We start from the raw sequence: 27353 nt of genomic DNA, 5'->3' as shown, positions 1-27353 counted from the left end.
CTGACTTATTCTGGACACTGCCTTGCAACATCTCACACATAACATATTGAACAGAAGTATACTACCATACAGAATAAAATTATTTCTAAAAACAAAATGCTGGAAAATAATTGCAAAAGAATGCCCCGAACAACCAAATGTAATTAACCATCACTGCTTGTGCATATACATGAACAAAATATATCTACTTCTTCTGCTTTTGTGTAATAGCTAGTTTCTGCAGTGGTTATTTTGTTGATTTTTGTACAAAAATACTGTATACATCTATGGTATAAACATCCCTGGATAGTGTCAACGTCTTGAAAATATACACCAACGATATCAATGATACCACTGAAAGATGCCACGTGCCATTTTTTAAGAAATGATACTGACCAACGGCACTGGTATGGATTTGGTGAATGTATAACAATGGCAATGACTATGTATATAGCAATACCAAGCAGATTCATTATAAAATACACTTGTCACAATGTCATTGACGATGACAATGACAATGTTGGTGTCAACGACAGTGTCAAAGTCACTGCCCAATGAAAATAATCATCACATAAAAAGTAAGTTCAGATGTCCATGCCAAGGATTTATCGCAATGAAGCCATAATCATCAATGATCACAGAATAATGATTTTGTACATAAAAAAATGTCAATGTGAATTTCACATTGCAATGTCAGTGTCAATTTCATCTGCCAAATTATCAATGTCAATTTCATAGGCAATAATGGAGGTCAATTTCAATGGCATCATTAATGTGCCAATATAACACATAATCATAACTACAATACTTGCTACTCTGGGTCACCCTGTCATAAATCTACTTCCTGCGTCTGGCGCCAGACATTTTTCGCCTCTTCCCTCGTCAGCTGCTCGTGCTCCCGCGCCTTGTTGTAGAGGAGGACCCCGAACACGACGATAAGGGTTCCTATGCCGCTGTACAAGGTTACCGGGTTACCGAAGGTCAGGATGGAGAGCCATATGAGGAGTGCTCTTTTTACAGTATTGGCAACGCTGTGAACGGAATATGTTTTCAATCAATTGGAGATTACAAAGCATTAAAGAGGTTCAAATGGCGACCCATTTGTTTAAAAGAAAATATAGGGATATCTGGTTACTAATAATAATCTCAGAATGGTAGCATGACTTGTAATATATAAAATTGAAACCACAGGAACATAGAAATATATTTTAGAAAGATAACTGCAAAAAGAAACTTTTTTCAGGGTAAATGTGACATTTGACATGATACATTTTTATTAAAATAATATCCCTAGAATCCGCCATTAAATAAATAATAAATATAGACAGATAGCTATTAAATAAATAAATGAATAGATGGATGGACAGATGGATGAACAAACGAATGAACAATTTATGAATGAATACTTAATGGATAAAAACATACAGAAATTAATAATTCTATAAGAATACAATTCAAATTTTTGAAAACAGAATCTAAAATCATTTGAAGGTGTTGTATAAAGACATGACAAAATATTAGATGTGAATTCTCCATTCATAGGCTTTTTATGAATGGAGAATTTACATCTAATATTTAACTAGAATGGCATTCCATCTACATGTACAGGGTTACATATGTGTCTCACCAAATTCCACATCTCCCCCTAACAAGAATGTCTCCCTCTATGGGCATACTGACCTGTGAGTAACTGGCGATATCCTGCCCATGAGGGCATAAGCAGTAATACTTTGAAGGTGAAAGAAGATTCCATCAACTATCAATGCCACGACAAGAACATGGTCAGGAGCACCATCTTTAAAAGGAATTTCCTGTGTTAAGAAATCAGGCAAAAAAGAAGGGCTACATGTACCTGATTAGCATTAGTCCATGCTGATTTCATACAACTGCCTGTATTCAAGGATCATCCATCTATTAAAACCATATCAGTTACCCCTCAATACTTTCCCCCCATTAAAACACGTTTTGTAGAAATCTGTTCATGAAACCTGCATTACCTGTGCAGAAGGGCCCCTTGTTTAGACCACAAGATTGGTTTCCCTTGAATAGTTTTCCCAACTGAAAAACATACTGCAGAAATCTGTCCAGAAAATCACCAGGGGGCGTTTCATGAAAGGACTTGTTTGACGTTTTATCCGACAAGTCCCATTTTATCCGACAGTTACCATAGTAACAGTACCTCTCAGCCAATCAACGTCAGAGAAAGATGTCAGAGCTGACAACTTGTCGGATGAAAATGTTGATGAAACACTCCCCTGATCATATTGACTGCTTTTCCCTTGGGGGGTCTTATTATATATTTACTGTAACAGCCCTGAATCCCAATTTCAATTTCAATTTACTGAACCATAAAAAATATAAACATAAATCATACAGTGAATATAACTATGCAATAGAAAATAAAAAACATGGCTAGGAACATAAAAAAGCAAAGAGAATGGCCAAAAATTAAGTAGGTCTTAAAATAAAGAGGAAAGGTGGATAGAATAGTTAGGAAGAAGTTTTGCTTAGGTAAAATAATTACTGAATTACCAGCTGGTACATTAAAAATGCATGATCACAGAGGGGGGGGGGCAGGGGAGGGGGAAGAAGAGGGAATGTTTCACAAAGAATAAAGTCTGACTCAAAATCAACTTCGTTACTCAATTGCATGCTTCTACATGTAGGTAATCATCAATGATATTAGATGTTAAATAAATGGTATGCATTGACTTGTTATTCAAGATGAGGAGACTGTGTATATATGTACAGTAGGGGAAGGCGGGGTAAGTTGTGACACTTTTTGCATTTTGCATGTTAGAATTGATATGACTAGTACTATTGTAGAAATAAGTACCCTGCCTTTAAATTTGATTCTTGGGAAATGTTTTTCACCTACATATAACTTTCTACCCCCACACTGAAAGTCATCGTGACCTTTGAAAAAACCGATGTCAAATGGCTCAACTTGCCCCATATATGGGGTAAGTTGTGCCACCGTCTGGGGGTAAGTTGAGCCACAAAAACTACGTACAAAATGTATGGGGGGAGAACCAGCATGTTAATTTTTTGTTTAAAGTCTTTTCACTTCTAATTCTCTATAATACTAACATCCTTTAAAAGGAAAAGAGCAGTCATGTAAATTTGCTCCTTTCAGCCTGCATTTCAATCGATTTTTATGGTTTGTTTGTTTTTTAAGATACATTACCATAAGAATTACCATGGCTCAACTTGCCCCGTGCTGTTTGGCTCAACTTACCCCAGTCCGAACTTAGTGCGATAATTTTGTATCCACACATTTATTATGCATCTATCATATAAAAGACTATGACAAGAATGAAGATCCATACCCGGACTAACAATGTTGTTATCATGTCTTTACTATATTTAAAGACGTGTGTGTGAATAAAGTACTTATCTATTTCACACTCTTTTTTACTTTTTTGGCTGAAATTCATACTTTTCCCTCTAAAAAACTACTTTTTGTTTCAAAGTGGAAAACAATGTGGTGGGGTTAAGGGTTATGCTATGGGTCATCAATACATGACACCACCACAATGTCTGACTCATTCATTATTGGCCTGGGGCTGGTGGCTCAACTTGCCCCTATGTTCAACTTACCCCGCCTTCCCCTATGTATTAGAGTGAAATGTTCTATTCCATCTAGCATCAAGATCATAAAAACAAATTAAAGGGGTCTGTGGTTGTGTGGGATTTGTTTTTTGATTAATTCCATTTACATAAAAAATTTTATTAATTCTGTTTACATAAAGCAATCATTCTTGCATATACACCTGATCGAGCGCAACCAGAAAACTGCATTTCAAAAGTCAGGGTGATAACATGATTAAGATGATCATCTATCATTTTTTAGTTTTGTTTAATTACTTAATATATGTACAGTATGTATTAGAGTGCAATGTTCTATTCCATCTAACATCAAGATCATTTAAGCAAATTATGGGAGCCTGCGGCTGTGGGGGTGGGGGTATTAATTCTGTTTACATAAAGCAATCATTCTTGCATAAACTGATCAAGCACAACCAGAAATTTGTATTTCACAACTAAGGGTGATAACATGATTAACATGATAATCTATCATTCTTTAGTTTTGTTCAATTACTTTCACAGCCCAGCACACTAACCCCCTAAACTGTTAATAAATGAGAGAATGCAATTGCAATAGAGCTTGGCTATAAAATCAAGTCAAGGCCATAAAATAATATGAGGCATATGTCCTTTCATACGTTCATGTATATGTGTTTTGTTGCTGGTACAAGAGAGTACAACAATATTCACAGTATTAACATTACAAAAATTGCAGAAAATATTTTGCATTGAAATAGCTTGTACATGTACATGTATGTATCAGTATCATTCCTATTAGTAATGCTACAACATACAAAAATTACTCGTACAACATTTAAAGGGCATCCCAGAAAAAAAAGGAAACTCATGTTCTAATTTGTCTGTTCCAGGATAAATAAATGATTTATATCATACCAATATCTTTAGCAAATCATTTTTTTCTGCTTTATTCTGGTGCCAATATGATTTCAATTAGTTTATGCATCGATGAGCAAGAGGAGTTTAAAATTTCAACGTACCATTTAGGATCTGGGGGGGGGTCACTCTCCTCATGGATTGCTACCCACCCATGTCCGACAACCTCAGAATTGCACCCTAAAAGGCGTAACTACATTAACTAAATTTGCAACCCTAAATGGCGTAACCCATGAGAAAAGCCACCCTAAGTGGCGTTAACAGGGAAAGCCCCTAATTCGATACCGTAAGTGGCATTAACATATCGAAATCGATTAATTTGATACCGTACTGATTAATATATGTTAAATTGATGTTACATACAACAGGTGTAAATTCCCGGCATTATTTTAAAGTTATTGCAAGTTAGGCCAGCATAATTTGCTCTCAATGGCACCTCTCTTTTAGCTACTTTGAATAGCCATCTATTAGCCTTAATTAATGAATGCAAGTGAAAAATGTTGCTTGCCTATTGACTGACTGATACATCACGATTCGTTTTACCAATATCGTCAAAACTTGATAACATGGAATCCATAAGAGTTAATGTGTTATAAAATACATATATTAATTAAACCTTATCTTTTTCTTCTTTTTTTTAATTAACAATTAAAAAAGAAATCAATATAGGAATCCCCGGTATGAACCAAACAAGAGGGTAGACTATAGGCCTAAACACTAGGCGTGCTGCCTAGTATAGAGGCAGGTGTAAGACTAGAGACTATACTGTACGGGGGTATTCTCTCAAGTGATGCGCCGGCCGCCGGCATGTGCGAGGATTATTTTGTATCCCTTAATATCACACCTTTCATGGTGTTTATGGCTTAGGTCTGCTCCCGAATCTTCTCAAATTTGCAACCGTAAATGGTGGGAAATGGAGTAGATCTATTCATATTTGGAACCTTCAATGGCGTAATCTTCATAACCAAGCAACCCTAAATGGCGTGAAGAGAGAGAGAAAAGGCTACCCTAAACGGAGATTTACCAGCGAGTGGTCCTGAAATGCAACCCTTTTTGCCAAAGACGTCGACGCCGCCTGAGTGCCTGAAACGGGACCCTTTTCAACGCTTTTTCTGGACGCGGGTGCGTAGCAGGTCATGTGGAGAGTGACCCCCCGGGTTTAGGATACCGGATTCAACAATCCTGCATAAAAATTATGATTTTAGGTGATTTTGTTGTAACTTCCAGTGGTTCTGTAAATAAGAGTAGTTGGAAATTTAAACGTGAATTTCTGCAAAAATCAATCTTTCAGGTCTCAGTTTTTAATTGGTCTTAATCTTTCAGACATATATACCGGTATGTATATATACCGGTATGTAAGACATATCCCCCACATATCGGTCTCAAATTAAAGAGGAGATTTAACTTATTAGAACGGTGCCACATTTGGAAACCAAAATATATATGACGGTTGTGACATCTATCCCTGAAAATGGATTTACTTTTAGAGAAACTACTGTATATATGATGAAATATATACAGTGAAATATTTTAAGGTAAATGAAAAATGGTGGGGAATGCCTAATGGAAAATGGTGGGGAATGAAATAGATTATCTATACGATCATAATTTATCAACAGCCCTTGCGAATATACTCACCAATATAAAATACCAAGATGGTATAAGAAGTATAACAGCTGCAGTGCTTGTGTAGAATTGTAATTCAGGAGGGCTGTGGAATAAAATTGATCCAGAATGCACATCAGATCAATTATCATTAATGCATGCATGCAATGAAACCAATCAGCTGGTATCTAATGAATTTTACTGTGTCAGTCAAAATACAATACAAATTAACTATTCCTTATTACCTTACAAATCTATCATGGACAGCACATTACACATAAATAATTTTAGTATCATTCTTGTTTATATATATGTATATGCTTTGATGAACAGGATACATTCTTGAATAATTATGTGCAAATATTAATTATTTTGCCAAAATCAACTTGCACGACTTCCAAATGTCACTTTTGACCTCCCAATGGGAAATCGAGGCCTGGGTGAAAGTCAAAGATTTGGTAGGCTTTAGCAGGTGCAGAGGTCCATATATTATGTTTTATGTACATGAAACTAGCTGAACACAAATTTCTAATGTGTCCAAACAGTTTCTACATTAATCATATTTCAATTATTTTTCCTTTTGTTTATTTATCATAATCAGGATGAAAACTATCATATCTCGGTTCCTGCTACTTACTGAAAAAAAAATACTAATAAACTACCAGAACTTTCACAATTTTTATAATTAAGTGTGCTATTCTCAATCTCAAAATTAAAAAAGAAATGTTGAAACAAATATCTTTTGGGTATAACCCAAGCTTTTTCATAATTAACTAATAAAGTGTATGGGATGAAATTAAGATGGTGTTTCCGGTCACTTAATATTTCAATTTTTGAAGCACTAAATAATTATTTTGGAACGCAATTTTTTCTGGGCTTCATTTTTGTAACATATCACAGACACAGGTGACAAGTGTGACCTTCTAGCTCATTTAAAAGTCAAACCAATATTAACCAATCACTTTAAATGAGTCACAATACTGGACTACTGACCTATATTTACACTTGCTACTGCTTATTAGCTTTTTTTCCTAGAAGCACACTGTACTGCAAATACAGCTTGGAGTAAATGTTTACTCATGTATCACTTACTTGTTACCGAGATTACACTAACAAAGGAGTGAACTGGTATATCATTGAGCTGCTAAAAGATTCACAATACCCAGTACTTTCTATTTATATTTGTCCTTGCTACTGCTGAGGAACTTCTTTTATTTCACAATGCTCTGTATTATCAGTTCAGCTTTGGGGTACTAGTATGCTATTAAACTTTCTGCCTTGTATTACTTGCTACTGAGATTTTACTCAGTGGAAATTTCCTAATTTTCTTGAATCACCCTGTAGTCTCTATAGCTTGTGGGTATGCTAAATGTTTGCCTTGTATCACTTTTACTTGTTACCCAGATTCTAATAATGACAATAAAAGAGCAAACTGGTATATTATTGAGCTTCTAAAAAAATAACCCATATCCGTTTTCTATTTTTAATTGTCCTTGCTTCTGCTATTAGAACTTCTTTTATTTTATATTATAGAGCTTCTAAAAAAATAACCCATATCCTTTTTCTATTTTTCATTGTCCTTGCTTCTGCTAAAGAACTTCTTTTATCTTATGGTGCTCTGTACTATCAGTACAGCTTGGGATATGCTAAATGTCTGTTTTTTTTACATGTTACTGAGACTCTACTCAGTAATTTTGCTTAATTCTTGAATCACCCTGTAGTCTGTACAGCTTGCGGTATGCTAAATGTTTGCTCTTACATCACTTACCTGTTACTCAGATTCTTATGACAACAAAGGAGCAAACTGGTATATTATTGAGCTGCTAAAAAGTAATAACCCATATTTGTACTTTCTATTTGCTTCTGTTAAGGAACTTCTTTTATTTTATAGTGCTTTTTTGCTTTTTACTATCAGTTCAGCTTTGGGGTTACTAGTATGCTAACTGTCTTCAATGTATTACTTGTAACTGATATTCTACTCAGTAGAAATTTCCTTATTTTCTTGAATCACCCTGTACTGTCTGTATAGGTTAGGCCAAGCTAAATGTTTGCTCTTATATCACTTACTTGTTACCTAGATTCTACTCAGAACAAACGAGCAAAGTGATGTATTATTTAGCTGTTAAATGATTCACAATACATGGACTACTTACCTATATTTGTACTTGCTACTGCTTAGGAGTTTCTTTGAAAATACATTCTGGAGGCTGCAAGGGAGAGAAAGAAAGAGAGAGAGAGTGACAAGAAGAAAAAAAAGTGATTAGCTGCAATTGAAATGGGAAGGTAGTGATGGTTCACAAATCCAAATATTGTACCTACATGTAATATCTTGACAGATAGATGGCCACAGTGTGGCATTTGTAGGTTCTATAACACATACAGTATTTCTCTTTTAACAATTTTGGTAGCTACTTACTAGTAGGTGTTTGAACTTCATGGTGGCATTTGTAGGTTAACACATACAGTGTAATTGCATTTCTCTTTTAATAATATTGGTAGCTACATGTACTTTAATATAGATGTTTGAACTCCATGTATGTTTACAGAAGAAAGGAAACTAGCAAACAAGACATGACATTTATTTTTTTTTTTTAGATTGTTCTTCGGGCCTGATGTTGCCATTGTAAGATGAAAAGTGGCCCATGCCTGCCACATGTACATGTATGTAATAAACCATAATTAAATTTCAAAGTACAAGATCCAGAATGATTTTAAAGACTTTTCCATGAAATCCTTGTTTGTTTCAAATGCAGATTTTTTGGTTTTAATAGTACTTCTTGCTTGCTTCGCTTCATTTTACAGGTATCAACAGCAAACACATCAATCAAGATGTATTTCTTTTTAATGTTGATCAGTATAAACTAACTACAGCTTGTGAACATGTTTGTGATTGTAGCTCAATAGAATCGACTGAACACACGTTTCAAGACAAACACCAGCAAATCAAGAATAGAATATTGAGTTACTATGTACACGTGTAGTTGTGTACGTAACATACATGTACCTGCCGGCAAAACAAAAGTCAGATTGAGTTACCTATCCTTGTGTACACAAGAGAAAACCCTGAGTCAAAAGGCAGGTGCCCTACTTTCACTGCAGTGACATGAAGTGCTTTCATAGTCATACCTGCTCCATCAAAGAAAATACCTGGTATTTTCTATATTACATGTAGAGCGGGCTTTCTACCCATATTGGAAAATACATGTTCCAAGAGGTTTCGTATAAGTGTGAAGGCAAATTACTTTAATTTCAACTCTCAAATTCAGATATTTACATGTAGTTAAATATTTCCAACAGAAAAATAATGTACTCTACTTCTCTAAGTATCAAATGCAGCAAAAATATTTTTTCTGTTTTTATCTATATATTTTGTGTGGAAAACACCTGTTTTCGTAAGTGAGTGAGCCCACATTCTGATCCACGGATACTAAAAAAAATAATAAAATTGTAGCCCTCATTTGACCAACCATAAAATGTGGAAAAAAAACAGGCTCTCTTTTTTTTGGGGGGGTGGGGGGTAGACCACAACACACAAATGCATGGTTTTGTGAGACAAAGTCAGATTTGGATGAAGAATATGCCTTTTGATGTAAGCGTTTGATGGCGTCCCATCTTTGTGCAGTGCAGCAAGGAAGGATACTCCGGTCTGAAAATATTTATAATTATATCTAAATACATAGAGTAAAATTCACAGAGCAAAATGCTGAAAATTCCATCAAAATTTGATAAAAAATAACAAAGTAATTTGTTATCATTTGTTATTTCAATTTTTAAGTTTAGTAATATTTTATGAAAATAATTACATGCAGGTCATCGTGAATATTCATTAGTATGTACATGTACATGTAGGGCTGGTGATGTCACATCCCCACTTTCCTTTTTCTTATGATATTGTATGAAATCATGAATGTTTCATTTTTCATACAGGTGTGAATGTGTCTCCATTATAATGAAATATCTTGCAGCAATGAATATCCATAAATGCACTAAATCAGTTGTCAATCCAATTTTTTCAGTTCTTGGTAGTAAAGATTTGAAATACCCGATTTCATGTCATAAAATACAAAATAACAAGTGGGAATACAACATCAATTTCCTCATCATAATGAGAAATAATGAAGAATGATAATAAACAATGAGGAATAATGATAAATAATGAGGAATAATGCAAGTCTTTATGACATAGGTCTAAATGTAACTTTGTTATTCCTTGTCCGATTTTGATCATATTATCAGCTGGGAGAATCCCTTTAAAACAGAGAAAAAACAGCTGATCAAACTTTCTGATTTGAGGCTTATGAGTGCAACATAACAAAAAATTTTAGGCTTAATTTAAGTTGGGTCTGATGCTAGCCATCTATCAAGAGCTTTTGCATGTATGTAGACACTAGAAAGGATCTATAGCAATAAAGTACATTCACAGGCCAATATCTGATTTAACAAGTGTTTGTTATGTAAAGGTGGTGTCACACCTTGGCGTTTTAGACAGCGTATGCCCGACGTATCAAAATTTCTCTAAAACGTCGGCATACGCTGAAATTTGATGTTTTTTTTTTCAACTCTGGGCGTATACTTAGCGTATTCATAACGAGTTGGACGTATACATAACGTATTAGTAACTTATATCGAACGCTTCGTTAACTTATAAGTAACGTATTCCAACGAATGCTTAGCGTATTGCTGGCGTACACAACTTATGCCCTACGATAGCCTAACTTACGCATAGCGCGCGGCAGCGTATTGCTGACGAACACGTGTCGTAGCCTATAAAAAGGCTGCCGCTCGACTATTCAAATCATAACCGCACGATACATCACCTACCAACACCACCGCCATGCCGAAGAAAACTCATGTGAACCCCACCTTTATATACCAATTCCTATAAACATGATAAACGTTGTCAATACGCCATTATACGGTAGCTGTAAGTTATAAACACGTTCAGTAAGTTTTGTGGTCGTCCGGAGCACGTCTTCATACGTCAATATACGTTGGAGTTAAGTTACACATATGTTAAAAGCACGTTACTCATAGGTTAGAAGTAAGTTTTAGGGTACACTGGACATTATCTCGACGTACATCGACTTATGAGTAACTTACGAGTAACGTGTGTCAACGTGTATCAACGATCGCGTAACTTGCCTACAACTTATGGCCCGCGTATGCGGGACGTATGAGCCATACGCTGGCATACGTCGAAAAATTTTGTGCTTGCACAAAATTTTTCGACGACCTCGCCGTCTGACGACGTATACCAGCGTGTTTTAGCGTACTCTTAACCTATGCAAAACTTACCCGTAACGTATTCGACGTACGCCAGCGTATTCGCCAAATTCCTCATACGTCGGGCATACGCTGTCTAATACGCCAAGGTGTGACAGCGCCTTAAAGTCTAGGGTTGTTCTGTTGTGCCTGCAGGCACAAGTACCTATATAGTGTATATCAAATAAAAGTTTACACTTTGAAAAAGCCCTGGGAATTACATGTGAGTAATTATGTCACATATAATCTTGGGTTTGGGTCTGATCTATCAAATGAAAGTAAAGGTTTTGACAGAATATTACACTTGAGTGAGCACTGTTCATTTTTGTAAAGCTCGCAGAAATCTGTTTGCACAGAAATGCTCGTTTGTACGCTGTGTCAAGGGGAAAGGGCGAAATCAAACTTACCCTGCGAAACATTCATCATACATTTCCCCTGCACTTTTAGTCAATTGAAATAAAACGGATATATTCAAGCATTTTCTAACAATTTTGCCACCCAAATTGAAATTTCAACACTTAGTAAACACAACATTTACCCTTTTTGTAACAGCTGGATCTGGGGACATAACTGAATCTGAGCAAAAGTTTATACCAGACATCTCTAGCCAGGGTCAGAACCCCATGCAGAGGTCAAGAAAGCAACTCCCCCTGAAATTTCTGTATTTTAGCAGCTTTAACCCTAAAGACTATGTATTGAAGACTTGGGAGCAAGAATAGCTCAACGGCAATTTTTCCCACATTTTTTTTTTTATTAACGAAATTTTAGAAATCAGGACATCCTGATTTCTGGTCACTTGAAAGTTGAAAACCAAGACATTCCTGATAAAATCAGGACAGTTGGCAGGTCTGCAAAAAGCATTTTTTATATAAAGAGGAAGATTTAGCCTGTTCTGGGGAGTGTTTCATCAACATTTTTGTCCGACAAGTTGTCAGATCTGACATCTTTCTCTGACTCTGATTGGCTGTGAGGCACTGTTACTATGGTAACTGTCGGATAAAATGGGACTTGTCGGATAAAACGTCCGACAAGTCCTTTCATGAAACGCTCCCCCGGACCTACATGTTTTGCACGTGAACTGCCCCAATTCTTACAGAAGAGCACTCATGTGTACTGCCCTGCCTGGGTGTACACTGTACATGTATTGACTACTTTACACCTGTATGCAATGTTCACTATTGATTTTTGTCCTCAGAATAAATTTGCACACAAAAATTTGCTGTTTGTCTTTTGTACACCAGGACATTCCCTGAACCAATTTTTTCTTTTTCTAAATTGAACTATGAAATTAGAATTAGAAAGAAAATCCTAGAAGGGGGGGGTGCTTGGGGAAATTTCACCCCGAAATGATCATAAGAGACCTCACACATGTCCAATGTCTACCCAGAAAATCCCTATTCACTTCAATGTGAAAACTTATATGTTGCAGATTTAGGTAGTAGGTTGAGAAAAAGTATCCCCCCCCCCCGGAAAAAAAATTAAATGATTTTTTTTGCCTGCAATGAGTAATAAGGCACATTTTTATTTCATTCTCCATGATTGAACCATTAATTTGAATATATTTTTATAAACACTGACCTTGGATATCCCAAACAAAATCAGTGTCTTTTATAAACTGCTTACGTGTATTACAGTCAGAATCTTTGGTTTGCACTCCTCTCTATAAAGGATGCTTGTGATGAAAAGTAGATTTCTATCACTAGGTGACTACCGTAGGTTCCTTCCTACTTGAAGGGAGAGAGTTCCTGTCTTTAGTAAAAGCATCAATCATCCTATGATGGCTCTACAACAGGTATTCAAGGGGAAGTTCACCCTGAAGAAAACTTTGTTGTAAAAATAGCAGAAAAAATAGTAAAAAATATTGGTGAAGGTTTGAGGAAAATCCGTTAAAGAGTAAGAAAGTTATTAGAGTTCAAAGTTTTGGATTTGTGACGTCATAAACGAGCAGCTGCCCCATGTGTTATGTAATATAAAATGCATGAATTTCAAATTTTTTATGGTTCCTGATAACTTAATTTTGTTTTCTATTCATGATCGGGTGTGAAATGATTTGTCTATTGATATACAAAAGGTACAGTGAAAACCATTCTCAATTTTCTGAAAAAATGACATCTCATCGATTTTTTACCATTCGCTATGTAGGAATGCTGCTCGCATATGACGTCACAAATCAAATAATTGAAATTCTAATAACTTTTTAATTATTTGATGAATTTATCTCAAACCTTCGGCAATATTTTTATTATTTTTTCTGCTATTTTTACAATAAACTTTTTCTCAGGGTGAACTTCCCCTTTCATTGCTCACTTATAATACCTGGATGATCACATGGCATTTGCTCCGGCGACAATTGCCCCCCCCCCTGACGAGTCACAGCCATACCCCCCCTTACGAACTCGAAGACCTTAATTTTTTGCTTGTCAAATTTTTTTCTGGTACAAAATCCTATAAATGTGGTTGAAGACCCTTTTTTTTGCTTGTAAATTTTTTTCTGGTACGAAATTTGTGGTTGAAGACCTTTTTTGTTTTTTTGCTTGTCAAATTTTTTTGCAGACGAATTTGCCCTCCCTGTGGAAAATCCTAGGTACACCATTGGGTAATAGGACAAATAGCGTTATCGTTGCAAGGTCAGGTAATAAGCATTCAATACTTTTCATGTTATATTAGGGAAATGTAGGAAGTGCATTCCCAATTTACATGTATTAGGGAAATTTTGGGTTAATTTAGCAAGAGAAATAGTTTCCAGTCTTGCATAGTCTGAATAGCTTCTGAACAGCTTTATAACAATGCCCACAGGTGCATCTGAGTATCTAGTCTCCCTTCACAAAACAAATATACATGTTTGTCTTGTGGGAAAATGCCTTCACACAAAATATGCTGAGTTCACAGAGAGTTAAAGTCAAAGTGGCATTGATGAAATTTCATCTCAATACCTATCAATTAAGAGTAGTCCATAAAACTAAAGGTATGCCACTTTGAAATTAATTCCCGTCATATTGCCGATTTCAGGATCCACAAAACAGGTGTTGCTTTGAATGACTGGTACTTTTACGACCGGTAGTCTGTAAATTTGGCCAATATCACTTGGTCTACATGTAGGTCTAATGACTATTTGGTCGTGTTAAAATGTCGTCTTTGACGAATGCAAGTTATAGATGAAGTGGAAAGAGATCGAGGGCAGGGGGCATCGATCGCACAATCGTGACAAAATTTGGCATAATATAATATAATAATAATATAGGATATTTATATTGCGCACATTTCCACCTTGTTAGGTGCTCAAGGCGCTCCTATATTACCCGGCTAAGCTAGGCGTTCATAGTGCACACAGCTTCTTAAGGAATTACTTCCTACCGGTACCAATTTACCTCACCTGGGTCGAGTGCAGCACATCGTGGATCAGTTTCTTGCTGAAGGAAATTACGCCAGGGCTGGGATTCGAACCCACGACCCTCTGTTTCAAAGTCTGAAGACTAATCCACTGGGCCACAACGCTCCACTTGCGTTGCACATAACCCATGGTAGAATCTACAAACTGAATGTATCAGATCGAATTCCGACAAAAATCTAATTGCTAATTAATTACTGAATGCTACTTTAAAATGTTTAAAATAAAAAAAAGTTTGCTCTTGTTAACAAATTGATGGCCCTAAAATGCTAACTTTTGGTTGACAGACTCTTTATTGAATCTGATCAAATGTGCTTTTAAATAATTTCAACATCACAATTATTTACTTATGTATTCTATTGTTTTCTAAATTTTTCATGTATTTCTTTGTTTTACAACTTATGTTGTTTAATGTTTTTTTATTGAAAATTGTCGGGACTTTATTTTAGCTAAACTAGATAAAATTAATTTATTTTAATCAGTAAAAGGAAAAATAATGATACATTTATGAATTTGGCTTAAAACACTTTTTGCATAGGATTTGTACACAAATTCACGCTTTTGAGCAATTTTGGGTCTGTATACACTTATGAAACGTTGCGTAATTTTGGAACCGTGTACCCTGAGGTCGCAATTTTCATCTCAAAAGTTGCGAGAGACTAAAAGTACAATGTCAGCAAGCGACGTGGTCACAAACCTTTGCGCAGTTCATTTATTGCGAAAAATTCAAAAGGGGGCTATATCAGCCCCGCCCCCCCCCTCCCCCCCCCCTGTCTTATTAGAGGTAATTATATTAAAGACCAAGAAATAGTGTTCTACTACTACTACATGTAAATTTATTCTCTTGACAACAAGATCATGATCAGCAGTTTGTCTTCTTATTCAAAAACACTTTCTCTCGTGAAACAAACATGGGGGGAAATAATCAATGAAAACAGATCAATTATGAGGTCATTTTCCATAGGTACACTGAAAATGTCAAGAATACATATTTGCACTCACCAGTCCACAAGATTTGTTGCTATGGCAGCAGAGAATCCAATCATGGTGAAGCTGAGCTCATAGCAGCTCGTGAGCGCCAGACCCCCAACGACAGGAACAAGAGACATTTTGACCCACATGCCTGTTCTCTCGCGAAGCACAACACTGGCTAATACGACGGTGAAGAAAGGGGCGGAGCTCTTTATTGTTTCGGTAAAAGACACTGCTATATGTTTCAGCGATACTAAACCTAATACTACGGTGGCAAACCTAAGGAGGAAAAGAGAATAAGCCTTCATGAAATATCAATGGGCTATTATAGTGCTTGCTTGACTTGACGCCACACTTGTTAACCCAGGTTTAGATCGAATCTTTAGCTACATCAAACAAAGAAATAAGTTTTTATTCTGATAGTTTTCACCATCCCATGATTAAAAATATGATTTCGAATCAGTTTTTTTTTTTTTTGTCTGATACCAAACCTTAATTGTTAAGACAATTGTTAAGACATTTTAATTGCAAACTTTACATAGACATCTCATTTTAGATCAAATTCTTCACACAAGAAGTTTCATTGTTCTCTTTCATTTTATTTTATAAAATTGAATTAAAACTTTGAGCATGAGAAATCTTTTGATTTGTAAACCAGAACTCAATTTACATGCATACTTTACAGAACTACACCCAGTCCATATCTTTCACCTTATCATGCCTGGCTGATCAGTAATAGATCTGATGCATACCCTTTTAACCAATCAGGGGCCTAGTACCTCAATATGCAGTACATAATTTGTTGTATGTCTTCACCTCATTATGCCTAGAAGAACCATATTTCTCTTGAAATTGTGTGGCTTCTCATCCCTCACTGTATGTCGGTAAAGACAGCAGGGCACGCGCATCTTGATGAAGCCACAGATTGTCGTCATCATCATCTGTACTGAACCTATCAAGAAATTATATACAAAATACATGAAATCGAGGGCATTTTTAGTATACTCACAAAGAACCTCTGGAATAGTTATGACATAATTGGAGTTTCAAAAGAAAACAAGTGTGGGCAGTAACAGAGTTCTAATGCCTGAGCAAAATGATGTACATTATTTCAATTGTAAAATAGGAATATGAATCTATGTTATGGTTAAATTTTGTAAATTCTAAAGTAAAGGCATCAGCTAAATAAACCAAGAAATCATCATTTTAATACTAAAAAGGAAAGGTATGAAAAAAATGTGACAATATGTGTACACACCCAAACACCAACTATGTAAACCCCAAATAAAAAAAGCTGAGTCGATCTGGTCGGACACACCAGTTCCTGACTGTTTAGGTTGGGGACCTGTTTCCTTTTGTCAGGAGAACCAATCACTAAACTTAGAGGCTCTTTAATTTTTCAAGAAAGTATTGATTGACATCAGAGTGACAGAAAATCTTAAGTAGATTAGAATTTCACCGAAATTATTCTATTTTTGTTTGAAACATTGTCACCTGGCTGGCAGAAGGGCAGAAGGGTGTACTGTGCAGTGACTTTCAAAACCTGCATGCGCCATGCTGGCAAAAACGATGTTAATCAAAGTTCACAATACGTCTAGTTATTCCCCTTTTTCCTGAACAAAGATGGGATATCATAAATCCTAGAGTCCTTATGCCATCCAGCCAGGCGACAAAATGTGTGGTAACTTCAGGGGAGCGTTTCATGAAAGGACTTGTCAGACGTTTTGTCCGACAAGTACTTTTTTATCCGACAGTTACTATGGTAACAGTGCCTCTCAGCCAATAATAATCAAGGAAAGTTGTCAGACCTCACAACTTGTCGGACGAAAATATTGATGAAACGCTCCCCAGGATTACAGATAGACTCACCCAACATTCCTGGGTTGCCTTTCAAAGAACTTAGGATGTACTTATTGAGGAAGAGTGTGCAAAAGCTAAAGAAATACCAAAGCAGGAGGTAAGAGATGGCAGTTGCCGTGAGTAGATTGTCCTGGGAATCCTTAGTCCTTTGTATACGGATTCCCTGTACTGGAATGGCTCGTTTGTCCTGGAGGGACTCTCTGTGAAATGATGATTGTCTTGTTACAGGAGGCTTGTGGTTCTTGGTGATAGGGTGTTCTATAGAATCAAAGGAAGAGCTACTGTAAATCACCGCATCATCGTCTGAGAATGACACCAAGGTGTCAGGAGAGGCCTTCTCTGCAGGATTATCAAGAGAGTTGGATTTTGAGAGAGCTTTCTTGAAAGCTCCCGTCGAGTTTGGCAGACTTCCCGACAGAGGTGCGGTAGCTACTTCCATCTGCCGAGATCCCAGGGTATCTTCGTGATTGTGGGGCACGCAGCTGCTGTTTTCCGTCGTTGAACGGGTTCGCATCCGCGACTGGAACTGGAAGGAATCTGGACCTCTGTGCCTGGCATCTGTCTCAAAGAATTTGCTGGTGTTCTTGATGTCCGCATCAAGTGGGCTCTTGGATCCTGGTTGGACCAAATCAAAGAGAGGACTTGAGGGCCCATGTTGACCAAGTTGATGATTCATCATAAGCAACTTCACATTGATGTCTCCATCTCATACTCTCAGTACTCCAACAAAACTGCAGCTGATGACCTCAGTATACACATGGCTATGTTATTGATTATCAGCACAGCCAATAACGGAGTTGGTATTCCCACAGAAATCTTGAACCACCAGGAACCGAGTGTTGTTTTAACTTTTGATCATGACCACAAAGAGCATCTGTTTGGATGGCAGCAATGAAGACCTGTTCAAAGATTATTAAAAACAGAAAATTAAATAACTGTATAGATAGTTCAGTTGGAACATGAATGATTCTAAACACAGGCTTGACAATAGGAGAGACGCCCCTGCTATAGCTGCAATCTACTCATCCGAATGCCACAGCCCAAATTTAAGTCTCAGTGATTTTAAAATACATATATTGATACACAATTGTGTTATGACTTTATTTTTCTTCTTGCTCCATTTACACAAACTATGTCATTATCAAGATTGGATTGATTCCCATAAAATATTATGCATAAACTGTAAGCAAGTGTTCATCCTGATAATGTTAGGCCTACACATTACTCCTCTTGACATAGCGAGGTCGGACAACGAAAAAAACGAAACAGCATTGAACTACTAAAAAGCATTATCTTTATACATGGTCGTGTGTCATAAAGGTGGTCCCATTTCCCGAACAGGGTAAAAATGGTCAAAAAATTATTTGTTTATATGTTTGTTACTATTCTGTAAATAATAAATAAGTTTTAAGTCTCAAATAACTTTATTTTTACCTTAAAATATTACATAGACATCAATGTAAATGAATTTTGAAATGTTTTTCTCAAATTTGACCTGCTGCACATAAAATGGTGTCAAAAGTTAATGCAACATTGGATCACCCTAGTATTTTACAGTTTTAATCTTAAACATCAATGATTAAACCTGTAACATTGAATAATTACCTGTTATTGTATGCATATTAATTCAATTAATTAATTATAAACAATATCTAATTCCATATTTTTTCCTAAAAAATGCCTGTTGCTGTTTATTTGCTTGGCAAAATGACTATATCATTGGTAATGGTAGAAATGTATGATACACAACTTTTGTACTAAAAATTATGTTTACAAATTACATAACCAAATTTCTCCAGTTTACTATTAATTAGGTTGCAGATTAGAGCTGACATACATGTACACATGTATTTCATTCCTGCATATTTTCAAAATTGTCAAAGTTTTATAACATTCAGTTGTTCCCTTCTTTTAAACTGCCTAGAAATAATTAAAATCAGTAAAAAGTACAATTTCTTATAAAAATGATGAAGAAAAACTGTAACGTGAGTAACCATCGTGTAAAGTGAGTAACCAGTAAAAATTATTTAGTTAGGTAACATTTTCTGTGGGATGTCAAGTTTTAAGTCTCATGGTGAGTTGTGAAGTTATTTTTGATTAATTAAAAGCAAAATGAGGGTACACCTCTTTGATGTGACTCTTTGTTCATCAAAATATCAGTGGTCATACAATCGCACAAAGAATTGAATATTAGTAGAAGTATTCACAATGTGAGAGTGCATTAGTAAGACTTGGTTTCAATTAACCAAACTTTAAAGAGTGTCGAACAACACATTGAATACCCTTACCTGTAACCCAATCTAGGCCGGGTTTTTTTTGGAGTTGATATGGCCCAGGGGGGGGTGGGGCCTCCTAGGCCCACCTTGAGATCTCGGCCATTGCCCGCAGGATCACGCCGAAAATCTGCGGGCAGGTTTTCTTGGACATAATCTACAATTCTATACAGCAATTTATTTCATGCAAATTGGTATTAAGCGATTATGCTAATTTATGCATTAGTAAGCGAAATCATACTTTTCCCTCTTACTCCCTAATAAAGCTCCAATTTTTCAAATTTTTGGTATAACATCTCTTGATGTTCCTAGCAATGAATTTTACAAATTATTGAATTTTTAATGACATGTGTGTTGTTAACCATACATGGACAAAATGTAACATGAGTAACCGTAACGTGAGTAACCCATACTATCTGCATTCCAAGTAAAAATCATGCGTTCTTTATTCTTTTCATTATATACAAAGTTTGTCTCCCTAATAAACTTCTTTGAAATGGATATAATCAACTTTCATAAAAGCCTTGTATGAGGAGACTTTTCACTTATGTCAACTTTTCATTTAATGCATGTCCAAATCATATAACATGAGTAACGGACACATTCCAAAGATTTGCCAGGAGCATAGTAAAATTTCCCAAGTTTTGTTTTTATACAAAGGATAGTCAGACTGTGTACTTTGTTGTGATAAGGAGATGTTTAGTTCCTATCAATCATAATGGAGTTGCAGCTCCAAGTATGAGTCAAGGTGTCTCCAAATGTAACATAACCGTGGAATAGCCCATATGCACATCGCTATGAATATTCATTAGGTGGGCTGATGATGACACATCCCCCTTTCCTTGTGTAAATGGTGTGTCTCCATTATGATGAAATAGGATGCGGTAATAAAAAATAACTAATGCACTTCATCAGTTCTCAATCCAATTGGTTTAGTTCTTGGTAAAAAAACTTTTGGATAAAAGTGGGGATATGACACACTCATGGTTTCAAATCGTCTCGTGTGTGAAGGATTCATATGCACCTGGTGCACGCGAATCTTTCACACCCTTTTTACTAAAATAACTATGACTTTACATCATAGCTAAGAATTCTACTTTTTCTATAACACTTACCGAACCATATGGATCGTTTGTTTAATTGTCTTTGCTGTTTTTTTTAAATAAAATAAGAGCATTTTTCGTGATCTTCACGTAGATGCCTCTTGATCAGCGTTGATATCAACTTTTGCCTAAAGAGGGCGCGCGATATTATTCACCAAGCCGGTAGGCACTTAAGAACCAAGTTTGAAAGGATACTCGTAAAATTATGTCACTCTCGCCGATGAATATTCATTAGATCGTGGTCATGCGTGTTCAATACACACTGAGTGCATGCATGCAGAGAGTTCGTATTGAACATGCAAGACCACGATCTAATGAATATTCATCGCGAGAGTGACGTAATTTTACGAGTGTCCTTTCAAACTTGGTTCTTAAGTGCCTACCGTACCTTTGTTTACGGTGTTGCAAGCTAGCTGCATTCTAGGCGATCAGCATTATTTTCTTGCTCGTTCAATCCACTTTCATCATCATCTTGTCAAAAGATGGCATACTTTACCAATAAGTATATACATGAGATGCAACCTGTTGATTTTTGGTACAATTTCCTATTATGCGCTGACGACTTGAATTGAGAATGTTCGATACGAAAAATTGCTTTTCGATTGTTGTTTGCGTACTTTCCACCGCATATTAAGGACGGATCGAACGGAGTATCCTGGTTGAGACTTGGAGGTAAGCGATATTAACACTTTTATAAATAATTTCCAATTCATTTTTAAAACAAACTTAATGAAATCATTAAAAAAAGAAATCATTAGTGGAGAAATACTGAAACGTTTGGCGTTTTTCATTCCCTCACATTCGTGTGATGAATGAAAACATCAAAGACAAAGTCCACTATGAAACCACATGCGTTGTGCGAGGTTAGTATTACTAACCTCGCATGTTGTGTGAGTGGATATGACATCATCAGCCCACGTAATGAATATTCATATAGACATGCCTAGAACTGTTTCACCAGAATAATGCAAATCTTAAAAATTCATTATTACCGGTAACTTTACTATTTGTTATCCGATTTTAATCAAATTTTCACATTTTGCTCTGTGAATTTTACTCAATTTATCGAGATATTAATATTTCCAGACTGAATCATCCCTTTAACTTTGCATCCATGCCTAAAAATTACCACTGCCAGCATTATGGCAAGTGGTAGTCCCATCATCAAATGCATCGGGGGATGATAGATGAACAACCTGGCAGGCTACTAGTATAGTATCTGACAATCATTGAAAACATCACAACCGACTTGGTCATGCCATGGCAGCTGATGTTGACTCTACACACTCATATCAGAAACATGATAAAAATGCTCAAATTCACCTTTAAACTTCAAGGTCAAGACCATGAAGACAAAATGAGAAGAAAAAAACAACTTGGAACCAAAACATGCTGTCTGCTGATGGTGAGTGCAGTGCTGCATCCACTATCGCCGCCGAGCTGAGAGGCATCCACTGTTGTTTACGTGGCGCATCTTTTTTTTCACACGTTAGCAGATGCCTCAACTTCTACTGATGTCAGCAGCTGGCTGCCACATTTGCCCCCGAGTCCACGGGGACATCCACCGCACCGTGTGGTAGATACGCTCTAGAACTGTCGCGGCTAAAACACAGTGCTGAAGTCAGCACTCAAACACAGCACAGGTAATGGCGACTAAATACTTAAAAACACCATTATCGCGCACTCACATACTTAAGAGCCTAATCATATTGCCAAATATAATAGTCGCATATACTCACAAAATGGTTAAATGACAGAAAAATTAAGTGATTTAGCAAAAAATGATATTCCTATCGCAGTTTTGGTGATCTTCAGAGGATGAATGACATGACATGCCTCTTCGTTAATAGTCTTCGTAAGAAGACGCTATAGAAAACTATGCATATGAGATGTCAAAATTACTTTTCTCTGAGATCATTTTGCAAGGCAAAGGGAAGTGAATAAATCGACATAGTAAGTAATATCGAAATAATTCAGTGTCTTTCAAAATCAAAATGTATTTACACAATTAAGCATGCAAAGCGATTTACCTTTTAGTGTATCTTGCGCCAATTTACCAATTTATGACTGATAAGAGAAGACTATTAGTTATGATACCAAACAAAGACCTCGACAGTTTCACAAAACTTTTTTTTTTGCCATCTAGCTACCGTGTCCGTGGTTGGGCTTGAGGTCAAGTTCAGGACCCCAAAAATCACAACCAAGAAAAAAAAACGGAGAGGAAAGAAATGTAAAACAAAAGAGTTAAAGGTCAAGTCGATCCCAGGAAAATGCTGGCTTGATAGAGAAAAATGAAACTAGCATAGTGCTGAAAATGAATCGGATGTAAAAGAAATTTACATATTTTAACAATTCGCTTATTTTTCAAAACAGTGATGCACAAATCAGTGACATGCAAATAAGTCAGTCGATGATGTCCATCACTCAATATTTCTTTTGTTTTTTATTGTTTAAATTTTACAATATTTAATTTTTTTATAGATTTGACAATAAGGACCAACTTGACGGAAACATATGAAAAATGCTAATTCCACATATTTCGGGAAGAATTAATCGTTGTACATATCACTTAATTGACAATGAGCAAATTAGAATATTTCGTAAAATACAAAAGAAATAGTGAGTGGATGACGTCATAGTCTTCTCATTTGCATACCAGCAAGGATTTGCTAGCTGTTATGTGAAATTAGGCGAAACTTATTTTACATCCGATTTTGATGAAATTTTCAGTGTTATATGCTTGGAAGGAAGGAAGCAAGCAAGGAAGCAAAGAAGGAAGGAAGCAAGCCGGGGAAGGAGGGAAGGAGGAAAGGAGAGAAGGAAGGAAGGAAGGAAGGAAAGAAAGAAAGAACAACTTTTTTAAAAGAAATTTTTAGAACTTTTCTTTCCATGATCCGACATAACTGGCCACTTCAAAAATGTTTGCTCATTAATAAGCAGTTCGTAGTTCCTTTCTACGCATGATCAGAGGAAGGTCATTTGACAGTTCTTAAAGGAGAATGAAACCATTGGAACAAGATAGCTTTTGTGAAAACAGAAAAATCAAAGATACAGATCAACAAAAGTTTGAGAAAAATTTGACAAATAATGAGAAAGTTATGAGCATTTGAATATTGCGATCACTATTGCTATGGAGATAGCAAATTGGCAATGCGGCAAAGATGTGTGATGTCACTGATGAACAACTCTCCCCATTACTTTAGTATATATTTCACTTGAATTGCCTCTTTTATCACATCTATCCATAGATCATGTGTTCTTTCTACATGAGGGCATGTAATACATATTTTTTAAGAATACATAATGGATAAAGAGTTTGTATCATCGTAAGAAAAAGCAAAAAGAGACATTTTGAGGGTATTTTATAGTCCACCAAAGGGAAAGTTGTTCATCAGTGACATCACACATCCTTGTCGCATTGCCAATGGGAGGATCTCCATAGCATTAGTGATTGCAATATTCAAATGCTCATAACTTTCTCATTATTTGTCCGATTTTTCTCAAACTTTCTTTATTCTTATTCTTTGATTTTTCTGTTCCTACACAAGCCTATTTGTTCCAAAGGTTTCATTCCCCTTTAAAATCTAATCAGATAAGCACCAACTTTAATGTCTTGATTATTCATATATTCTTTTGAATTGTCGTTTTCATTTACATCAACAAAAAAAAAACAATACTCCCACGAACGACTGGTATTTCACAGTTTGCAAAGTACATTGTGCAACATGCTAATTAAGATATGGATTCAAAGTAGGAATGCAACAAATGCCTTCATTAAGTGTTCATTTGTGTGCTATTCTAGTCACCTGGTCTATTCAATTTCTTCATCCTGCTATGTAAGGCAAGCTTAAGTAATATCTTGCTTTGAAATCTGCCTATCATGATGAAAGAAATGAAAGGTCATTTGACCAAAATTGTCCATGAAGTAACTAAAAACTGGTCAATTAAGCCGCATGGTTTCTGTCCCACACTCATTCCCCACCCCCCTTTATATGCTCCTGCCGGTGGCATAAGCAATACCTCGGTCACATTTGCTCTACGGCTGCCGTACCGCTAGTCGAAAACAACCGTTCTAATCTTTTTTGTGCCAACCACATTATACATGTAAGTGGTTTGAATAAAAATGAATAAAATGGCTGTTTTCGACTCGCTGTAGAGCAAATGTGACAGAGGTATAAATGTCAATTATAATAGGATTGTCCTTATTGTAACTTCTATCATTATTGCTCGCTAACAAAATCAAGGATTCCATCGAAGTTGTCAGTCTTTGTGAAACATACCCCTGGCCTGGGGATCTAGCATTTCATGAAAGGACTTGTCGGGCGTTTTATTCCAAAGGTCCTGTTTTATCTAAATGTTGACAACAGCCAATCGAATTTCAGACATATCTAGCTGACAGTTTGCCAGACACAAAAAAAGGGTAATGAAATGCCCCCTTCCCCCTCCCTCTCTTTCTCTCCCTCTCCATTTTCTTATTAAACTGAATGTGGTTTGAGTATAGAGGTTGGGGTAGCATTATGAAATCTAGACTGATATGCAGACAAATCTGTGAAAATATGATTTTAAAGAATAAAAAATATTTTTATTGCTTTATAAAACAAATATGTAAACAATCCTCGAATTTACAAAATAAATATTCTATACAATATATACATTTTCGGTTTTACTTCACAATATCAGAGGTTTATATCCATTTGATCTACTATCAGATGGTGTAATTCTCAGACCAGCAAACACCATCATGGCTACACCAACTTGGTCTACTGGCAGATGGTCTAATTTTCAGATCAGATAACACCACCATAGCTAAACCGGGGCTAAACCCACTTGGTCTAATAGCAGATTGTCTAACACCATCATGGTTAAACCACTTTTAATTGTCATTGTCAGATCAGATAACACCACCATGGCTAAACCGGGGCTAAACCCACTTGGTCTACTATCAAATTGTCTAACACCATCATGAATCAACCTACTTGGTCTTCTATCAAATGGTCTAATAACAATTTCATCCACCCATCACTTGGTCTTATCATCACTTTTGATTGTCATTTGGCCTACTTTAATTCCCACATAATCAACTTACACATTGTCTTATTATTATTGTGCACTTTGTCTGATTGTCACTTAAAAAATCGGTTCATATACAGTTCATTAAATCTTAAACAAGTGGTGTTACTCCAAGTGGATATTAGACGAAATGGGTAGGCTATAGCCTGACTGGAAATAAGACAAAATGGTTAATGGGCCAAATGGCAATTAGACCAAATAGTTAGTAGACAAACTGGTTGTAAGTGAACTAGAATTTGACCTGATGGTATGAGACTGAACATAAAGCAGAGAACTTGTTTGTAGACCAAATGGGAATTTTCCAAATAATATGGCAATTTTCTAAATTATGCCAATATCTGATAATGACTTTTATTAAATTCTGCAAGAAACAAAGGGCTGTCACACCAGGGGCCATCTTACAAAGAGTGACGACTGATCCAATCAATCATAACTATGGAAATCCATCAGAGTCATAATATTTTCCTACAGGAAATTTGCACAATGCCCCTTTGTAAACAAAGAGGAGCACAGTGAATTTTCAAGAAAACAATGAACGCATGGATACACATAGTTAACAAAAAATATTTTGAAAAAACATGCATATTAGATGTTGACATCGCTGGCCATCCATAGTTGTGATTGATCGGATCAATCGCAACTCTTTGTAAGACGGGGCCCAGAGGTTCTAAAATGCCTATAGCAAGCTGCTTTACCATTAAACCTTATTTCTGGATACCAAGAATCAGATTCATAATCAGTAATTGCTATTTATAACATAAAGAACAAAATTACTTTTTGATATCAAGAAATTAATTGTAATATCAACAATTTTATTTCATTATATCAAAAATTGAATTCGACTGATATCAATATATAGGATCAAATGGTGAAATGGCTTTCCATTTGAACGTCAGCATGGCTACGTTGTAAAAGTGCAATAGTATAATATACATCAATGCTAGCCAAAGAAAAATTAGGCATGACACTGATGAATAACCACATATTTTCATTCAAACAACCTTAGCATCATGACCTTTGACCCTAAAATATCATTGAGGTCATTGAAAAGCACTGATCAACCAATTTCATTCAGATTCTCAAGCCCAGTGTGCTATTTCATTTGCTATCCACAACACCACCCCCCAAAAAAAAAAAAATTAAATAAACACTACCTTCACATCAAGAAGATATGAGCCTTATAATAGACAAGATAATCACTGCAAATCATGCAAACTTTAAAGTGATATGAGAATCGGATTTCAGAGAGAATTGGATACATTTAAATGTTTATCCAGTATAAGTTGTTGTGTATCATCCAGAAATGGAAAAAAATAAATGACATACAACTGTCATGCAATTTATTGTATATTCCACAAA

The 27353-nt window shown here is 35.9% G+C and overlaps 1 protein-coding gene across 1 annotated transcript; it reads right to left on the bottom strand.

Annotated features, from left to right (window-relative positions):
* Positions 1-252: 252 nt before the first annotated feature.
* On the bottom strand, positions 253-22771 carry LOC121427606 (solute carrier family 35 member E2A-like). Its single transcript, XM_041624086.1, has 8 exons — positions 22664-22771; positions 17558-18447; positions 16505-16640; positions 15719-15967; positions 8220-8273; positions 6100-6172; positions 1660-1790; positions 253-1010 (listed from the first exon to the last, which is right to left on the bottom strand). The coding sequence occupies exons 2-8, from the start codon at positions 18225-18227 to the stop codon at positions 809-811; spliced, it is 1515 nt and encodes a 504-aa protein (XP_041480020.1). The 5' UTR covers positions 18228-18447; positions 22664-22771; the 3' UTR covers positions 253-808.
* Positions 22772-27353: the final 4582 nt, after the last annotated feature.

Source organism: Lytechinus variegatus, chromosome 14 (assembly GCF_018143015.1).
Source record: "Lytechinus variegatus isolate NC3 chromosome 14, Lvar_3.0, whole genome shotgun sequence".
NCBI lineage: Eukaryota > Metazoa > Echinodermata > Echinoidea > Temnopleuroida > Toxopneustidae > Lytechinus > Lytechinus variegatus.
Note: the sequence above shows the minus strand (reverse complement) of the source record. Positions and strands in the feature narration are given on the sequence as shown.